At 55.3% G+C, this 17,899-nt stretch overlaps 1 protein-coding gene across 1 annotated transcript in view; it reads left to right on the forward strand.

Annotated features, from left to right (window-relative positions):
• The window catches only part of MED16 (mediator complex subunit 16), a 111,026-nt gene that overhangs the window by 42,475 nt on the left and 50,652 nt on the right, over nt 1–17,899 (forward strand). The window contains exons 2-5 of the mRNA XM_075352694.1: nt 6,742–6,849; nt 7,036–7,205; nt 7,303–7,734; nt 7,862–7,967. Coding sequence (XP_075208809.1) covers nt 6,742–6,849; nt 7,036–7,205; nt 7,303–7,734; nt 7,862–7,967 — 816 coding nt within the window. The remainder of the gene's footprint in view (nt 1–6,741; nt 6,850–7,035; nt 7,206–7,302; nt 7,735–7,861; nt 7,968–17,899) is intronic.

Raw genomic sequence — 17,899 nt, forward strand, 5'->3', positions numbered from 1 at the left:
TCTCTGTGCGCGCTGGCAGTACTCTCCGTGCCCGCAGCCACCTCCAGCACTCAGTGATCCAGGCCTCCCCCAGTTCTCTAATTGCCTCCAAGCTCCCCCGGGTCTGCCTGTGCCCCCAGTGATCTGTGCCGTCTCCCCAGTGATCTGTGCCGTCTCCCCAGTGATCTGTGCCGTCTCCCCAGTGATCTGTGCCGTCTCCCCAGTGATCTGTGCCGTCTCCCCAGTGATCTGTGCCGTCTCCCCAGTGATCTGTGCCGTCTCCCCAGTGATCTGTGCCGTCTCCCCAGTGATCTGTGCCGTCTCCCCAGTGATCTGTGCCGTCTCCCCAGTGATCTGTGCCGTCTCCCCAGTGATCTGTGCCGTCTCCCCAGTGATCTGTGCCGTCTCCCCAGTGATCTGTGCCGTCTCCCCAGTGATCTGTGCCGTCTCCCCAGTGATCTGTGCCGTCTCCCCAGTGATCTGTGCCGTCTCCCCAGTGATCTGTGCCGTCTCCCCAGTGATCTGTGCCGTCTCCCCAGTGATCTGTGCCGTCTCCCCAGTGATCTGTGCCGTCTCCCCAGTGATCTGTGCCGTCTCCCCAGTGATCTGTGCCGTCTCCCCAGTGATCTGTGCCGTCTCCCCAGTGATCTGTGCCGTCTCCCCAGTGATCTGTGCCGTCTCCCCAGTGATCTGTGCCGTCTCCCCAGTGATCTGTGCCGTCTCCCCAGTGATCTGTGCCGTCTCCCCAGTGATCTGTGCCGTCTCCCCAGTGATCTGTGCCGTCTCCCCAGTGATCTGTGCCGTCTCCCCAGTGATCTGTGCCGTCTCCCCAGTGATCTGTGCCGTCTCCCCAGTGATCTGTGCCGTCTCCCCAGTGATCTGTGCCGTCTCCCCAGTGATCTGTGCCGTCTCCCCAGTGATCTGTGCCGTCTCCCCAGTGATCTGTGCCGTCTCCCCAGTGATGTGTGCCGTCTCCCCAGTGATGTGTGCCGTCTCCCCAGTGATGTGTGCCGTCTCCCCAGTGATGTGTGCCGTCTCCCCAGTGATGTGTGCCGTCTCCCCAGTGATGTGTGCCGTCTCCCCAGTGATGTGTGCCGTCTCCCCAGTGATTGTGCCGTCTCCCCAGTGATGTGTGCCGTCTCCCCAGTGATGTGTGCCGTCTCCCCCAGTCTCCCCAGTGATCTGTGCCCCCCCCCAGTCTCCCCAGTGATCTGTGCCCCCCCCCCCCAGTCTCCCCAGTGATCTGTGCCCCCCCCCCAGTCTCCCCAGTGATCTGTGCCCCCCCCCCAGTCTCCCCAGTGATCTGTGCCCCACCCCCCCCAGTCTCCCCAGTGATCTGTGCCCCACCCCCCCCAGTCTCCCCAGTGATCTGTGCCCCCCCCCAGTCTCCCCAGTGATCTGTGCCCCCCCCCCCAGTCTCCCCAGTGATCTGTGCCGTCTCCCCAGTGATCTCTGTGCCCCCCAGTCTCCCCAGTGATCTCTGTGCCCCGAGCCTCTCCCAGGTCTGTCTGTGCCTTCAGCCTCTCACATCCGTCTCTGTGCCCCCAGGGCTGTCTGTGTCCCTCCGGCATCCCCCAGGGCTGTCTGCCCCCGGCTATATATATAACCCCAGCAATATTTATGCCCCCCAGTCTTGTCTGTGCAAACCAGTGATATGTATGTACCCCCAGTGACGTCTATGCCCTGCTGCTTCCCTAGTGATGTATATTCCTCCCAGCCCTCCCCAGCAATGTTTATGCCCCCCCAGCTATGTCTGTGCTCCCCGTCAATGATGTATTTACCCCCCAGTGATGTCTATGCCCCCAGCCTCCCCGGTGTTCTATATTTCTCCCAACCCTACCCTGTGGTGTATATGCCCCCATACCCTCCTCTGATGTATATACAGCAGTCCCAGACAATTCAAACCTGGAAAAGCAACAAGATCAACATCGCCTAATATTACAGCTGCACCAAAGAGTAGAAGCTCCAGCCGCCACAGTGAGTTAATTGTTTGACCAAATATATTAGGGTAATTTTCAAGTTGATAATTTTGTGCGGCCCCCGAAGGTTGGTAGAAATTTCCAAATGGCCCCCGGCAGAAAAAAGGTTCCCCACCCCTGATCTAGACAATGACTGCTAGCCTTAGGCTGGGACCACATGAGTATTAATGCGTCACAATCACTTAACACTGGGTTCCTGCTCTGCTGGAGTGTAAAGTGAGTGTTATGCCACTGTACTGCAATCACAGCACAGCTGCTGAGGAGGGGGGTGGGCAGTGTAGAGGGGAGGGAGCAGGGGCGTAATGATCGCGGTCGCAGAGGTCGCCACTGCGACCGGGCCCGCAGGGTTATAGGGGCCCGGCAGCCGCTCTGCAGAGCCGGCTGCCGGGCCCCTATGTGTAGTGCCACTATGTAGTGGCCGACTGTGAGAACGTTAGGGGGCCGGCCTGTGAGTCAGGGGGGCCCAGTGTCTGCAGGGGGGCAGAGGGGCCCCTGACCTGGAGAGGTCACCAGGCGTTTCTGACCTGCTGCAGAGGAGATGTGCTCCTGCACGGCAGACGGAAACCATCCCTACCAGGACCTGCGATGACGTCACGCCCATGTGACTGTGTGGGAGGAGACACAGGATGCCGGGCAGAAAGCAGGAGAAGATACTTCAAACACATGAGTGGTAATGAGAAAAGAGGGGACATGAGGGGAGGGGCTGCAGGGTGAGTGGGATATGAGGGCTGCAGACTGTGACAGAAGCATGTGAAGGGTGCAGAGTGTTTGAGAGGGGTAAGTTGGGGTACAGGCAGGGTGAGATATGTGGGTCAGGGTGTGTGTGTGATATGGGGGTGCAGGCTGTATAGGGAGCAGGGGTGTGACATATGGGGGCAGGGGCGTAACTACCGCAGTCGCAGGGGTCAGAAGGAGCTGAGAGGTACTTGTTTTTTTATTTTGCTGGCTGCATGACACATATAGGTCCGGGGAAGCTGCCTGCATGATACATGGAGGCCCTGGTGGGGCCGGCTGGCAGGCTGCATTACACATAGAAGCCCTGGGGGCTGGCTGCATGACACATAGAGGCCCTGGTGGGGCTGGCTGCATGACACATATAGGTCCGGGGAAGCTGCCTGCATGATACATGGAGACCCGGGGGGGGGGGGGGGGGGGGGGATTGGCTGCATGACACATACATAGAGGCCCTGGGGGGGGGGCTGGCTGCATGACACATAGAGGCCCTGGGGGGGGGGGGGGGGGCTGGCTGCATGACACATATAGGCCCAGGGCAGCTGCCTGCATGACACATGGAGACCCTGGGGGGGCTGGCTGCATGACACATAGAGGCCCTGGGGGGGGGGGCTGGCTGGCTGCATGACGCATAGAGGCCCTGGGGGGGCTGGCTGCATGACACATAGAGGCCCTGGGGGGGGGGGCTGGCTGCATGACACATTGAGGCCCTGGGGGGGGCTGGCTGCATGACACATAGAGGCCCTGGGGGGGGGCTGGCTGGCTGCATGACGCATAGAGGCCCTGGGGGGGCTGGCTGCATGACGCATAGAGGCCCTGGGGGGGCTGGCTGCATGACGCATAGAGGCCCTGGGGGGGGGGGCTGGCTGCATGACACATAGAGGCGCTGGGGGGGCTGGCTGCATGACACATAGAGGCCCTGGGGGGGGGGCTGGCTGCATGACACATTGAGGCCCTGGGGGGGGCTGGCTGCATGACACATAGAGGCCCTGGGGGGGGGGGGGGCTGGCTGGCTGCATGACGCATAGAGGCCCTGGGGGGGCTGGCTGCATGACACATAGAGGCCCTGGGGGGGGGGGGGCTGGCTGCATGACACATTGAGGCCCTGGGGGGGGCTGGCTGCATGACGCATAGAGGCCCTGGGGGGGGGGCTGGCTGGCTGCATGACGCATAGAGGCCCTGGGGGGGCTGGCTGCATGACGCATAGAGGCCCTGGGGGGGCTGGCTGCATGACGCATAGAGGCCCTGGGGGGGGGGGGGGGCTGGCTGCATGACACATAGAGGGGGGGGGGGGGCTGGCTGCATGACACATAGAGGCGCTGGGGGGGCTGGCTGCATGACACATAGAGGCCCTGGGGGGGGGGGGGCTGGCTGCATGACACATTGAGGCCCTGGGGGGGGCTGGCTGCATGACACATAGAGGCCCTGGGGGGGGGGCTGGCTGCATGACACATTGAGGCCCTGGGGGGGGCTGGCTGCATGACACATAGAGGCCCTGGGGGGGGGGCTGGCTGGCTGCATGACGCATAGAGGCCCTGGGGGGGCTGGCTGGCTGCATGACGCATAGAGGCCCTGGGGGGGGCTGGCTGCATGACGCATTGAGGCCCTGGGGGGGGCTGGCTGCATGACACATAGAGGCCCTGGGGGGGGGCTGGCTGGCTGCATGACGCATAGAGGCCCTGGGGGGGGGCTGGCTGCATGACGCATAGAGGCCCTGGGGGGGCTGGCTGCATGACGCATAGAGGCCCTGGGGGGGGGGGCTGGCTGCATGACACATAGAGGCGCTGGGGGGGCTGGCTGCATGACACATAGAGGCCCTGGGGGGGGGGGGCTGGCTGCATGACACATTTAGGCCCTGGGGGGGGGGCTGGCTGCATGACACATAGAGGCCCTGGGGGGGGGCTGGCTGCATGACACATATAGGCCCAGGGAAGCTGCCTGCATGACACATGGAGACCCTGGGGGGGATGGCTGCATGACACATAGAGGCCCTGGGGGGGGGGGGGGGTGCTGGCTGCATGACGCATAGAGGCCCTGGGGGGGCTGGCTGCATGACACATAGAGGCCCTGGGGGGGGGGGGGCTGGCTGCATGACACATAGAGGCCCGGGGGGGGGGGGGGGGCTGGCTGGCTGCATGACGCATAGAGGCCCTGGGGGGGCTGGCTGCATGACGCATAGAGGCCCTGGGGGGGCTGACTGCATGACACATAGAGGCCCTGGGAAAGGGGGGGGGGGGGCTGGCTGCATGACACATAGAGGCGCTGGGGGGGGCTGGCTGCATGACACATAGAGGCCCTGGGGGGTCGGGGGGCTGGCTGCATGACACACAGAGGCCCTGGGGAAGCTGCCTGCATGACACATGGAGACCCTGGGGGGGGGGGGGGGATTGGCTGCATGACACATAGAGGCCCTGGGGGGGGGGCTGGCTGCATGACACATAGAGGCCCTGGGGGGGGGGGGGCTGGCTGGCTGCATGACACATAGAGGCCCTGGGGAAGCTGCCTGCATGACACATGGAGACCCTGGGGGGGCTGGCTGCATGACACATAGAGGCCCTGAGGGGGGGGGGGGGCTGGCTGCATGATGCATAGAGGCCCTGGGGGGGCTGGCTGCATGACGCATAGAGGCCCTGGGGGGGCTGGCTGCATGACACACACAGGCCCGGGGGAAGCTGGCTGCATTACACATGGAGACCCTGGTGGGGCTGGCTGCATGACACCTGGTGGGGCTGGCTGCATGACACATGGAGGCCCTGGTGGGACTGGCTGCATAATACATGGAGGCCTGGGGGTGCTGGCTGCATGATACATGGAGGTCTATGGGACTGCATAATAAACATGAAGGACACCTTATACATAGACTATAGCAGCGCATTATACATGGAGGTCTATGGGGCTGCATTATAATACATATAGGACTATGGGGGCTACATTATAATATATGGAGGACTATGGAGGCTACCTTACACATGGTCTGTGGGGGTGCAGTATAAAGCATGGGGGACTGTGGTGCAGTATAAAATATGGAGAACTATGGGAAATGCATTATAATACATGGATGACTATGGGGGTGCATTCTAATATATAAAGGGTTATGTGGGACCCTTTATACTATATGGAAGGCTATGTGGGGGCCATTATAGTATTTGGAGAACTATATATGAGGGAGGAAAAAGATACAAGTATGGGATGGGAATGTTTTGTGCTGAGGGAAAAGGGCTCTTTCCCATGCTCTGCTATACATCTCTCAGCACCCAGCTTTCCCATGCTCTGCTATACATCTCTCAGCACCCAGCTTTCCCATGCTCTGCTATACATCTCTCAGCACCCAGCTTTCCCATGCTCTGATATGGAAAAGCTGGGTGCTGAGGGAAAGATGTATGACAGAGCATGGGAAAGCAGGGTGCTGATAGAGGGATTTTAGATCATGGGAAACCTGGGTGCTGTGGGTAAAAGCCAAGTGTCAGCATCATTATCCCGTACCCTAAGTGTTGTGTACATGGAGGGGGGCCCCAGTCCAAAGTTTGCACCAGGGCCCATCAAACTCTAGTTACGCCACTGGGAGGGAGGGAGTAATCTCCCCATCTTCTCTATTGTCAGCTGATGCGGTTCTCGCACTGCACTCGCATTACACAGGTGTAATGTGAGTGCAGTGCGATGCTTCCCTCGCATCTATAGAAACTGAATCGGATTCCAGCCGCAGCATGCTGAGACTGTTTTCTCTGTCCGATTAGGGTTGAGCAAAATCACTCATGGGAGCTCCCCTATAGAGTAACATGGGTCCGGGTGGAATGCAATCCTTCTTCCTTTTTTTTTTTTTTTTTTTTTTATCACATACCACTCTCTGTTTTACTTGCTGTGTGCGCTTACCCTTGGTGTTGTACTGAACAAAGCCAATGATTTGGCTGCTGCTCTCATTTCAGAAAGATGGCAGTATTTACTGCAGACAAGTAAAAAGGAAATGACCGGGAGCCCTTTTTTTTTTTATAAATGGGAAAACCCCTTTTAGTAATTTGGTTTATACTTTTTCTCTTTTTGTGTCACATTGAAGATCTTACACACATGATTCACATCCTGGACACAGAACATCCTTGGGATGTCTACTCCATAAATTCTGGCCATCAAGAAGTCATCACTAGCTTGGAGTGGGATCAGTCTGGTAAGTGATGGCAAAGGTTTCCTGAAATGTGAATGAAGGTGGGGGAGGGTGTGGGGTTGTGGGGTTAACACTCTACTTAGTAAATATCTTTAAAACTGTCTTTATTTTTTGTTTAATGAATTGTGATCTTAGTGATTGTGATACTAGTAAAATGATGTTCTCAGCATTGTTTTACTTGTTCTATAGGTTCCCGCCTTCTTTCAGCTGATGCAGATGGTCGGATAAAATGCTGGGGAATGACAGACCACTTAGCAAATAGCTGGCAAAGCTTGGTGGGTAGTGAAGTGGATGGTGACCCTATAGTCGCTCTTTCATGGCTTCATAATGGTGTGAAATTGGCACTTCATGTGGAAAAGGTGATATACTTATTTATGACTATGTCTCATAAGTCTTTTGCATAGAATATTTTGTAGTACAGTTATTTTTGTCTCACTAAGTTTATTCTTTTACTAGTCTGGAATTTCCAGTTTTGGCGAAAAATTCTCCCGTGTAAAGTTTTCTCCATCCCTCACCTTGTTTGGAGGAAAACCAATGGAAGGCTGGATTGCTGTTACTATCAGCGGATTGGTGACTGTGTCTTTACTAAAGCCCAATGGACAAGTGTTGACCGCTACTGAAAGCCTGTGCCGCCTTCGATGCAGGGTGGCACTGGCTGATATTGCCTTTACAGGTGGTGGCAATATTGTTGTAGCCACTTGTGATGGAAGCAGCACATCCCCTGTACAGTTCTATAAAGTCTGTGTGTCTGTTGTAAGTGAAAAATGCAAAATCGACACAGAGATTCTTCCATCACTCTTCATGCGCTGCACCACTGATCCTGCGCGCAAGGACAAGTTTCCTGCAGTGACACATCTCAAGTTCCTTGCTCGAGATATGTCTGAACAGGTAAATGCAAAGAGAAAGACAGTCTAGAAAGCTCAAGTTCTAGAATTAACCTATATTCCTTTCCTTAATCCATATGATGTCCTTAAATCTGTCTCAACCTATGATAAAACTGTTTTGTTTTTCTTAGGTGCTTCTCTGTGCTTCTAATCAGTGCTTTAGTGTAGCCGAGTGCTGGTCCCTGAGGAAAGAAGGACTCCCTCTTAATAATATTTTCCAGCAGTTGTCTCCAGGTGGTAAGGAATACTTCTTTTTTTGTGATCTACAAAGTGTGAAAAGTGCATAAAACAACAAGTTCATCAGGTACTCGCTCCCCTACCCCTGGTCCATCGCTGGCCTCTGCTGCTGCGGTCTGGATGTTGTGACTAGAGCAGCATCATGTCAGCAATACATGTCAGTGATCTAGCCATCCATTAAGCTCATTGTTTGTGTAGAGTTTGTCGGCATATGACACTGAGCTCAATGACTGGCTGATGTGGTGACGCGCAGTGTTGACATGACATTACCATTCCAGTCACTATACAGGGACTACAACAGGACTGAATCAAGCACTGAACCCTGTGGGACGAGTACTTGAGTTTATTTTATGTATCGTATTTTTCAGATTTTAAGACGCACTTTTCCCTCCCAAAACTTTTGGAGGAAAATGAGGGGTGCGTCTTAAAATCCGAATGTAGCTCACCAGGAGGTGGTGAATAGGCGCTGTGGTGGACGCTGTGTGGAGTAGGGCGGTATGGCGGGTGAGATGCTCTGTCGGCGGTGCGGGACTGTGCTGGCTGCGGCAGGTGAGATACTCTATTGACAGTGCGGGGCTGTGCTGGGCGCTATGTGGAGCAAGTCAGTGGGGGAATGAGATGCTCTGTTGGCGGTGCAATCTTTAAATAATGCCGCTAGGAGTCGGCGCCTGTACAGGTGGAACTCTTGGATTGTCATTGAGCCATGAGCTCCATCAGCGCAGGCGCCGATTCCGGGCAGCATTATTTGAAGATCGCACCGCTAACAGAGCATCTCACACCTGCACTGCCCTGCTCCACACCGCCTGCGCGGCTGGCCGCACAGCAGCCTCCTGTGACCTCCGCTCCGCCTTTTTTTTTTTTTTTTTTTTTTAAACTTTTTATCTCTCTATTTGGGGTGCATCTTATAGTCCGGTGCGTCTTACAAAGAGAAAACTACGGTACTTTGCAAACTTTGGGGACCACGTTACTGAAAGTGGCAACCCCTTTTATTAAAATACCAGAACTAAGAATTAGTTATATGACAAAGAATGTAAATTCTGTGTGAAAAATTCTATAATTGCATGTGCATCATGCAGGGGTGTAACTGATGTAGGGCAGTATCAGTGATTTAGAGTTCAGACACCCATGTATCATGCAACTAGCAAACCCCAACCTATGATACTTGGCTGGATACAAAGTGAAAGAGCACTCAATTGTTTAGAAAAGTAGAAAAACTTTATTTAAATCATTGATTTCTAGTAAACAATTAAAACATTGTTTTAATTGTTTACTAGAAATTAATGATTTAAATAAAGGTTTTCTACTTTTCTAAACAATTGAGTGCGCTTTCACTTTGTATCCAGCCAAGTATCATAGATTGGGTTTTGGTAGTTGTATGTTTTGAAGTGTGTGCTATACAATAGGATAATTGGTAAATAACCCATGTATCCTGGTCTGAGTGCTGACTGCAAAGAACAGGCTGGCAACCTGTTTCCTGACCCTATATGCACCATACCTCTCAACTGTTCTGGAGCTATTGGGACGGTCCTGAATCTGAAAAGCTGTCTCGCTGGAATTAAGTGATATGTACCAACTTCAACTGTATCAGTCTTCTCAAGACACAGATACTACTGAATATAACGGTGGAGCAGAGAACCATCAGATCCCTCTTCCACTTTTCATTTTATGTATTGACTGAAGATCTGGCCAGGATCCTGTGATGCTCTGAGCCCAAAATGATAAAAGTGCAATGTGAATGTTTGTTGTTTTGATGTTGCCACATGACATTCTCACATTACCTATAGATCCTGGCAGGACATTCAGTCTTTGCATAGACCAGACCTGGGCAAGGGGCGGCCCGCGGGCCACATCCGGCCCGCCTACTCTGTGACCGGCCCGCCTGGCTCAGGGCGTCCTTGCTGTCCGGTCACTGATGAGGTCAATCTGACTTGTTGTCCGGAGCTCCAGGCTCCGGGAGGCGCGTGGTCAGACTGCCCTCATCACACGCTGCGTGCCAGGTAGGAAACAGAGGACAGATCCTGCAACTCTGCACAGTCAGTGCAGGCAGCGGAACGCAGGAATCTCTCCTTTGTTCCCTGTCCGGCACTTTTCTCTGTGACACACGCGCACCCTGATATCGTCAGTGCGCCGCGCGTGTGTCATTTGAAAAGTTCCCGCCCAGCAGGAGAAGCTGCTGCAGCGGCGGGGGCCCGTACGGAGAGAGGCAGCGGCTCCTAGGAATACAGCGTCGGCGCAGCCTGGGTGTGTGAAAGAGAAGCCGCTCAGCAGGGGGCTCGTACGGAGGAGCCTGAGGAGGGGACAATAAGAAGAGAGGTGAGTGGTTCCTAGTAACCTGCGGGGACAATGGGGGGGGGGTTAACTGTTGACAAATATTTGGGGTGTAGTGGTTTAGTATATGGGAATATAGTTTTACAGGTGTGGTATATGGGGGGGGGGGTGTAGTGGTGTACTATACAGTGGTGTAGTATAATACAGGTGTATATAGGGGTGTAGTATAATACAGGTGTATATAGTGGTGTAGTATAATACAGGTGTGTATATAGGTGTGTAGTGATGTATATTACAGGTGTATATAGGGGTGTAGTATAATTCAGGTGCATATAGGGTTATAGTGGTGTAGAATAATACAGGTGTATATAGGGGTGTAGTATGATACAGGTGTATATAGTGGTGTAGTATAATACAGGTGTGTATATAGGTGTGTAGTGATGTATATTACAGGTGTATATAGGGGTGTAGTGGTGTAGTATAATACAGGTGTGTGTATATAGGTGTGTAGTGATGTATATTACAGGTGTATATAGGGGTGTAGTGGTGTAGTATAATACAGGTGCATATAGGGTTATAGTGGTGTAGTATAATACAGGTGTATATAGGGGTGTAGTGGTGTAGTATAATACAGGTGTATATAGGGGTGTAGTATAATACAGGTGTATATAGGGGTGTAGTATAATACAGGTGTATATAGGGGTGTAGTATAATACAGGTGTATATAGGGGTGTAGTATAATACAGGTGTATATAGGGGTGTAGTATAATACAGGTGTGTGTAGTGATGTATATTACAGGTGTATATAGGGGTGTAGTGGTGTAGTAGAATACAGGTGCATATAGGGTTATAGTGGTGTAGTATAATACAGGTGTATATAGGGGTGTAGTATAAAACACGTGTGTGTATATAGGGGTGTAGTGTAATACACGTGTATATAGGGGTGTAGTATAATACAGGTGGTTCCCTGAAAAATACCCACAGGAAAATTGCCCACACGGAAAATCGCCAATTGCAGCATTGCAATGTTTCAGATTTATGATATTTGAGGTGCAAGGTTTATGATATTTGAGGTGCAAGGTGAGGATGTTCACATGATAGGTGATCAACTTGTGATTTACAGTTGACCTAGTGCAAAACTGCAAAAATGCTGAAGAACTGTGGTTTGTAGCAACAGTCTGTCATTATCAGTGATAGATAGATACAGTCTGCTCTCATCTCTCACTGATGCTGCCTTAGGATACTTTATACTTGCGTTGAACGGCATCCGTCACAATGCGTTGTGTGACGCATGTCACGGATGCGTTGTAAATAGTGTGATATTATGGCACGCTCCCCGGTCCCCGTGGCATGCTCCCCGATTCCCGACGGCGCTCCTCGCTCACCACTCCTGTCCCCGGTCCTCCTGCTCCCTCTCCCTCGCCGATGTCCTCCATGCGTCCCCGCTCCAGGCGCCCCTCTGCATCACAGGACACTCTGCCCGGCACTCCTGCTTCTTCAGCGCCGCTTCCTTCCCTGGTCTCAGGCACTCGGGCCTCACGCATGCGCGTTAGGGCGTGCGGTCATTGACCCTCTCTTAAAGGGCCAGCGTCCAGAAACAGGATATTGGCTTGCAGGTACAGGGTATAAGAGGATTCTTCTTCCAGGTGGGCGGGGCCTGTTCTACGTGTTTAGTAAGCTAGGAGTTTAGGGTCCCCTTTTTCCTTGTCCAGTATTAACCCTTGTTTGTCTCGCAGAGCCCGTCCTGCCACGCCAACCGGTCCTAACCATGACTGCTGCTTAACTCCTGTCGGTGACGGTCGGCTGAGGACTCCACCATCTTCGTCACCCGGACCCGGCTCTGATCCCCAGCTCCACGTGGTGACCTCCGCCCTCTCGTCCAGCTGGATCCGGTTCCACCTGTCATCTCCACCCGGCACCTGAACCAGAGCCTTGTTATCGGGACTACCATCTGGAACCCTGTGACCTCAGGGACAACTTCCTTCCTCTTTCCGGAACGGACTGTGCCTGTACAGCTAGTGCTTCGGCTACCGTGCATCAAGGCCCTCTGGCGGGGTGACCGGACAGTCCCTGTATAGGGGTTAGCTCCGGGTTGCTCCACTGGAGGAGTCCGGTGCACAGTCCAGTTTCCACCACCAGGACCTTACATATAAAGGCAACAGATTCCTGTGAAATAACACGTTGCATTAAGCCAAGAGAGAGAGCCCCCATCATCACTGCACACACCCCGGCACTACCGCTTCTATCATCATCGCATACACACCGGCACTACCGCTCCCTTCATCACCGAACACATTACCTCAGTGACGTCCCCATTGACAGCGTGACTCACTTCAGTTGCTGCCTGGAGCTGACAGAGAGCGGTGGTGTTCTACGGCCGCTCCTGTCAGCTTCATGTAGCAGAGCTGGATGCGTCGCGGGACCTCGTGTGGATAACGCCGGACCTGGAGGGGTATTTGGGGATTTAAAAAGTGGTGAAAGAGGGTGGTTTTCATTCTTTTATTCCAAATAAAGTATTTTTTCGGGTGTATGTGTTTATTTACTTTCACTTACAGGTTAATCATTGTGGTTGTCTCATAGACACCTGCCATGATTAATCTAGGACTTAGTGGCAGCTATGGGCTGCTGCCATTAACTCCTTATTACCTTGATTTGCCACCGCACCAAAGCAATTCGGGATGAGCCGGGTAGAGTCCCAGGACTGTCGCATCTGATGGATGCGGCAATTCCGGGCGGCTGCTGGCTGATATTGTTAGGCTGGGGGGCTCCCCATAACGTGGGGCTCCCCATCCTGAGATTACATTCTTCTGATGTTTGACTTTACCTTGGCTGGTATCAAAATTAGGGGGACCGCATGCCGTTTTTTTATAATTATTTATTTATTGTACTGCACGATATAGACCTCCCATCGGCGGCTGTGATTGGTTGCAGTGAGACAGCTGTCATTCAGCATGGGGGCAGGTCTGACTGCAACCAATCATAGGCACTGGTGGGCGAGGGAAGCAGTGAATACTAGATGGAATAATGAGCGGCCGGAATTTTTAAAAGAGGAAAAGCCGCCGGAGCTTTGTGACAACTGTGCAGCGTCGCGCCCGTGATCGGTGCGTATGAGAGAGGGAGTGAGAGTGGGGAGAGAGACCAGGAGTGATTTTAAACGATTTCGATCGTTCTGCTAGACATACTGAGCATGCTCAGTAGAACGTGACGGTATCCGTCAGCGGATTCCGCCGCTTAGCGCATAGCGGCGGAATCCGCCACCATAGACAATCATTAGACACTTTGGCGGATTCCAACAGAGGTGCATTATTTTAATGACTCAAAAACCGCTACATGTAGCATTTCCTCCGTTTGACGCAGCGTCAAAATAACGATGCAGCGTCGTCCAGCGGATGGAACGCAGACACTTGCGTTACAGTGCGTTGTCAATACAAGTCTATGAAGAATAGCGCAGTGCGTTAACGGACTGCGCTATTCTCCATAGCGGCAGATTGCGCTGAACGCAAATGTGAAAGTAGCCTTACTCCTCCCACAAGCCTAAAACGGCAGCACATGCAGAACCAGCAGCAGTGTGATCCAGAGGAGCAATCACTACTATCTGTACTCACAAAAGTATCACTGTATTATCTGTTGAGTTACATGGGACTGCAGGTCACATCTAATACATTATCATCTCAGTGGGAGCCCACCAAAAGCAGGGTGCTGCTGGCAGAGACAGTTGGTCCTGAAATCCCCAAAGGCACAGCAGAAAGGTGAGACTCTGTGGCTTGTACGACCTTGTGTTTGTGCTGGAAATGTATGATATGTTTTTGCAGGGCCGCCATCAGGGCATTACTACTGTGACTGCTGTAGGGGGCCTGGTGAAGAGAGGGGGCCTGGACAGGCCCGGGGTAATTACTTAGCTTTGTTAAGCCCTGGGCAGGCCAGGCCTCCCCTCTTCACCCGGCCCCAGTCACAGCCGTAGCAAAGGGGCTCGCCTGTTTCAGCCACTGCACACACACACTGCTAAAACAAGGCCGGAAACGAGGCGCATGGAGCAGAGCAGGGAGGCGGCGCGTCATCCCGCAGCCCAATGTGATGAGGTCATCACTCTGCGCCTCATCACAGTGCTGTGGGCAACGCGGAGGTGGCGAGGACACGGCATCCGGCAGGGGAAGGTAGGCGCTCGGTGAGCTGAACACCGCCGGGGATGGGGGCGGGGGCAATGGGGGCGGGGGCACCCCTGCCTTGCTTTAGTTGAGGGGTTGCAACCACGGGCCTGCAATGACCTTTTTTTGTGCCCCCCAGGCAGATTCCCGGGGGCCGCAGTGCTCCGGTGCTTACATACAAATGTGGTTGGGACTGTGTGAGCGGGTTTAGCTGTGTGCCTGGAGTCCCCAGTCTGTTGTGTGCCTGCTCTCCAGTGAGGTCAGCCCCCCAATGCTGTATGTAGCCCCCCTCAATGCTGTCAGCCCCTCCAGTGCTGTGTGCAGCCCCCTAGCACTGTGTGCAAGCCCACATTGCTGTGTACATGCTCCCAATGCTCTGTGCCGCCCACCCAATGCTGTGTGCAGCCCCTTAGTGCTGTGTGCAGCCCCTTAGTGCTGTGTGCAGCCCCTTAGTGCTGTGTGCAGCCCCTTAGTGCTGTGTGCAGCCCCTTAGTGCTGTGTGCAGCCCCTTAGTGCTGTGTGCAGCCCCTTAGTGCTGTGTGCAGCCCCTTAGTGCTGTGTGCAGCCCCTTAGTGCTGTGTGCAGCCCCTTAGTGCTGTGTGCAGCCCCTTAGTGCTGTGTGCAGCCCCTTAGTGCTGTGTGCAGCCCCTTAGTGCTGTGTGCAGCCCCAATGCTGTGTGCAGCCCCCCAGTGCTGTGTGCAGCCCCCCAGTGCTGTGTGCAGCCCCCCAGTGCTGTGTGCAGCCCCTTAGTGCTGTGTGCAGCCCCTTAGTGCTGTGTGCAGCCCCTTAGTGCTGTGTGCAGCCCCTTAGTGCCGTGTGCAGCCCCTTAGTGCCGTGTGCAGCCCCTTAGTGCCGTGTGCAGCCCCTTAGTGCCGTGTGCAGCCCCAATGCTGTGTGCAGCCCCCAGTCCTGTGTGCAGCCCCCCAGTGCTGTGTGCAGCCCCCCAGTGCTGTGTGCAGCCCCCCAGTGCTGTGTGCAGCCCCCCAGTGCTGTGTGCAGCCCCCCCCCAGTGCTGTGTGCCGCCCCCCCCCCAGTGCTGTGTGCCGCCCCCCCCAGTGTTGTGTGCCGCCCCCCCCAGTGCTGTGTGCCGCCCCCCCCAGTGCTGTGTGCCGCCCCCCCCAGTGCTGTGCCGCCCCCCCCAGTGCTGTGTGCCGCCCCCCCCCCCCAGTGCTGTGTGCCGCCCCCCCCCCCCAGTGCTGTGTGCCGCCCCCCCCCCCCAGTGCTGTGTGCCGCCCCCCCCCAGTGCTGTGTGCCGCCCCCCCCCGTGCTGTGTGCCGCCCCCCCCCCCCAGTGCTGTGTGCCGCCCCCCCCCAGTGCTGTGTGCCGCCCCCGCCCCAGTGCTGTGTGCCGCCCCCCCCCCCCAGTGCTGTGTGCCGCCCCCCCCCAGTGCTGTGTGCCGCCCCCCCCCCCCGTGCTGTGTGCCGCCCCCCCCCGTGCTGTGTGCCGCCCCCCCCAGTGCTGTGTGCCGCCCCCCCCAGTGCTGCGTGCCGCCCCCCCCCAGTGCTGCGTGCCGCCCCCCCCAGTGCTGCGTGCCGCCCCCCCCCAGTGCTGCGTGCCGCCCCCCCCCAGTGCTGTGTGCCGCCCCCCCCCCCAGTGCTGTGTGCCGCCCCCCCCCAGTGCTGTGTGCCGCCCCCCCCCCCAGTGCTGTGTGCCGCCCCCCCCCCCAGTGCTGTGTGCCGCCCCCCCCCCAGTGCTGTGTGCCGCCCCCCCCCAGTGCTGTGTGCCGCCCCCCCCCAGTGCTGTGTGCCGCCCCCCCCCAGTGCTGTGTGCCGCCCCCCCCCAGTGCTGTGTGCCGCCCCCCCCAGTGCTGTGTGCCGCCCCCCCCCAGTGCTGTGTGCCGCCCCCCCCCCCAGTGCTGCGTGCCGCCCCCCCCCCCAGTGCTGTGTGCCGCCCCCCCCCCAGTGCTGTGTGCCGCCCCCCCCCAGTGCTGTGTGCCGCCCCCCCCAGTGCTGTGTGCCGCCCCCCCCCAGTGCTGTGTGCCGCCCCCCCCCCCCAGTGCTGCGTGCCGCCCCCCCCCCAGTGCTGTGTGCCGCCCCCCCCCAGTGCTGTGTGCCGCCCCCCCCAGTGCTGTGTGCCGCCCCCCCCCCAGTGCTGTGTGCCGCCCCCCCCCAGTGCTGTGTGCCGCCCCCCCAGGACTCTGTGCCCGCCCCCCCAGGGCTCTGTGCCACCCCCCCAGTGCTCTGTGCAGCCCCCCAGTGCTCTGTCTGTGCAGCCCCCTCCAGTGTGGTTTATCACCACCAGTGTTGTGTTCCGTCCAATGCTGTGTACCACCGCCAGTGTTGTTTGCCCCCCCCTAGTGATGTCTGTACTCTGCAATTGCTGACTGTGCCACCCAGTGATGTCCATGCCCCGACTAGGGATGTCTGTGTCCCCCTAGGGATGTCTGTGCTCACCTAGGGATGTCTGTGTACACCCTAGTGATGTCTGTGCGCCCCTCTAGTGATGTCTGTGTATCCCCCATGTGATGTCTGTGCGCCCCCCCTAGTGATGTCTGTAAAGTAATTTTTTTTAGGGAAACACTTCTTTTTCTGAAACAACTTCAAGGGTGCTAACACTTTTGGCCGTGTGTATTTGTGTTTGTGTGAGTGTATATATGTATGTATCTACAGCATATGTGTGTGTGTGTATATGTATATGTGTGTGTATGTATATATATGTATATACTTTTAATTTATATTTATTATTCTATCCATATCCAGAGTTGCCTGGGTTGGTAGCTGTCTCTCTCTCCCCCACTGTCCCTCTCTCCCAGCCTCACTCTGTCTCCCTCTCTGTCTGTTTCTTTCCCTGTCTGTCTCTGCCTGTGTGTCTGCCTCTTTCCCTGTCTGCCTCTTTCCCTCTCCCTGTCTGTCTCACTCCGTCTGTCTTATTCCCTGTCTGCCTCTCTCCCTGTCTGCCTCTCTCCCTGTCTGCCTCGCTCCCTGTCTGCCTCTCTCTATTTGTCTCTTTCACTGTCTGTCTCTCTCTGTGTCCCTCTGTCTCTATCTTTCTCTCTCTGTCTCTCTCTCTCCGTCTCCCCACCGATATCATATTATCGTATCATAAGCGTCTTATACTAAGAATGTCCTTTGTTCCTATAGCAACCAATCACAGTTCCTATTAATGACCTGTAGCTCCCAGCTCCGTTGACTTTAATGGTGGCAGGATTTTTGGTGAACAACTAAAGCGTGGGGTTAAATTTTCTCATAAAAACATAGTCTGACAGTCCCTGACTCACATGAGGCATCTGGAAAATTTCGTGATTGTAAATGTGACGGTGCGGATTCCTTTAGCGGACATACACACACAGATACATACAGCTTTATATATTAGATTATATATATATGCACACACACGTTTTTCCAAGCATGGCGTCAGGAGTGTGGAAGGTTTGAGGGGTGGAGACAGAGCTGGGGTGCAACCTATGCAGAGTCTCAAGGGGGCCCAGAACTTTTGCCAGTATGGGGTCCTGAAATTCCTAGTGGTGGCACTGTGTTTTTGCAGTGGTGTAATTAGAGTCCAATGGGCCCCAGTGGGAA

This window comes from Anomaloglossus baeobatrachus, chromosome 1 (genome assembly GCF_048569485.1).
Source record: "Anomaloglossus baeobatrachus isolate aAnoBae1 chromosome 1, aAnoBae1.hap1, whole genome shotgun sequence".
Classification (NCBI taxonomy): Eukaryota; Metazoa; Chordata; class Amphibia; order Anura; family Aromobatidae; genus Anomaloglossus; species Anomaloglossus baeobatrachus.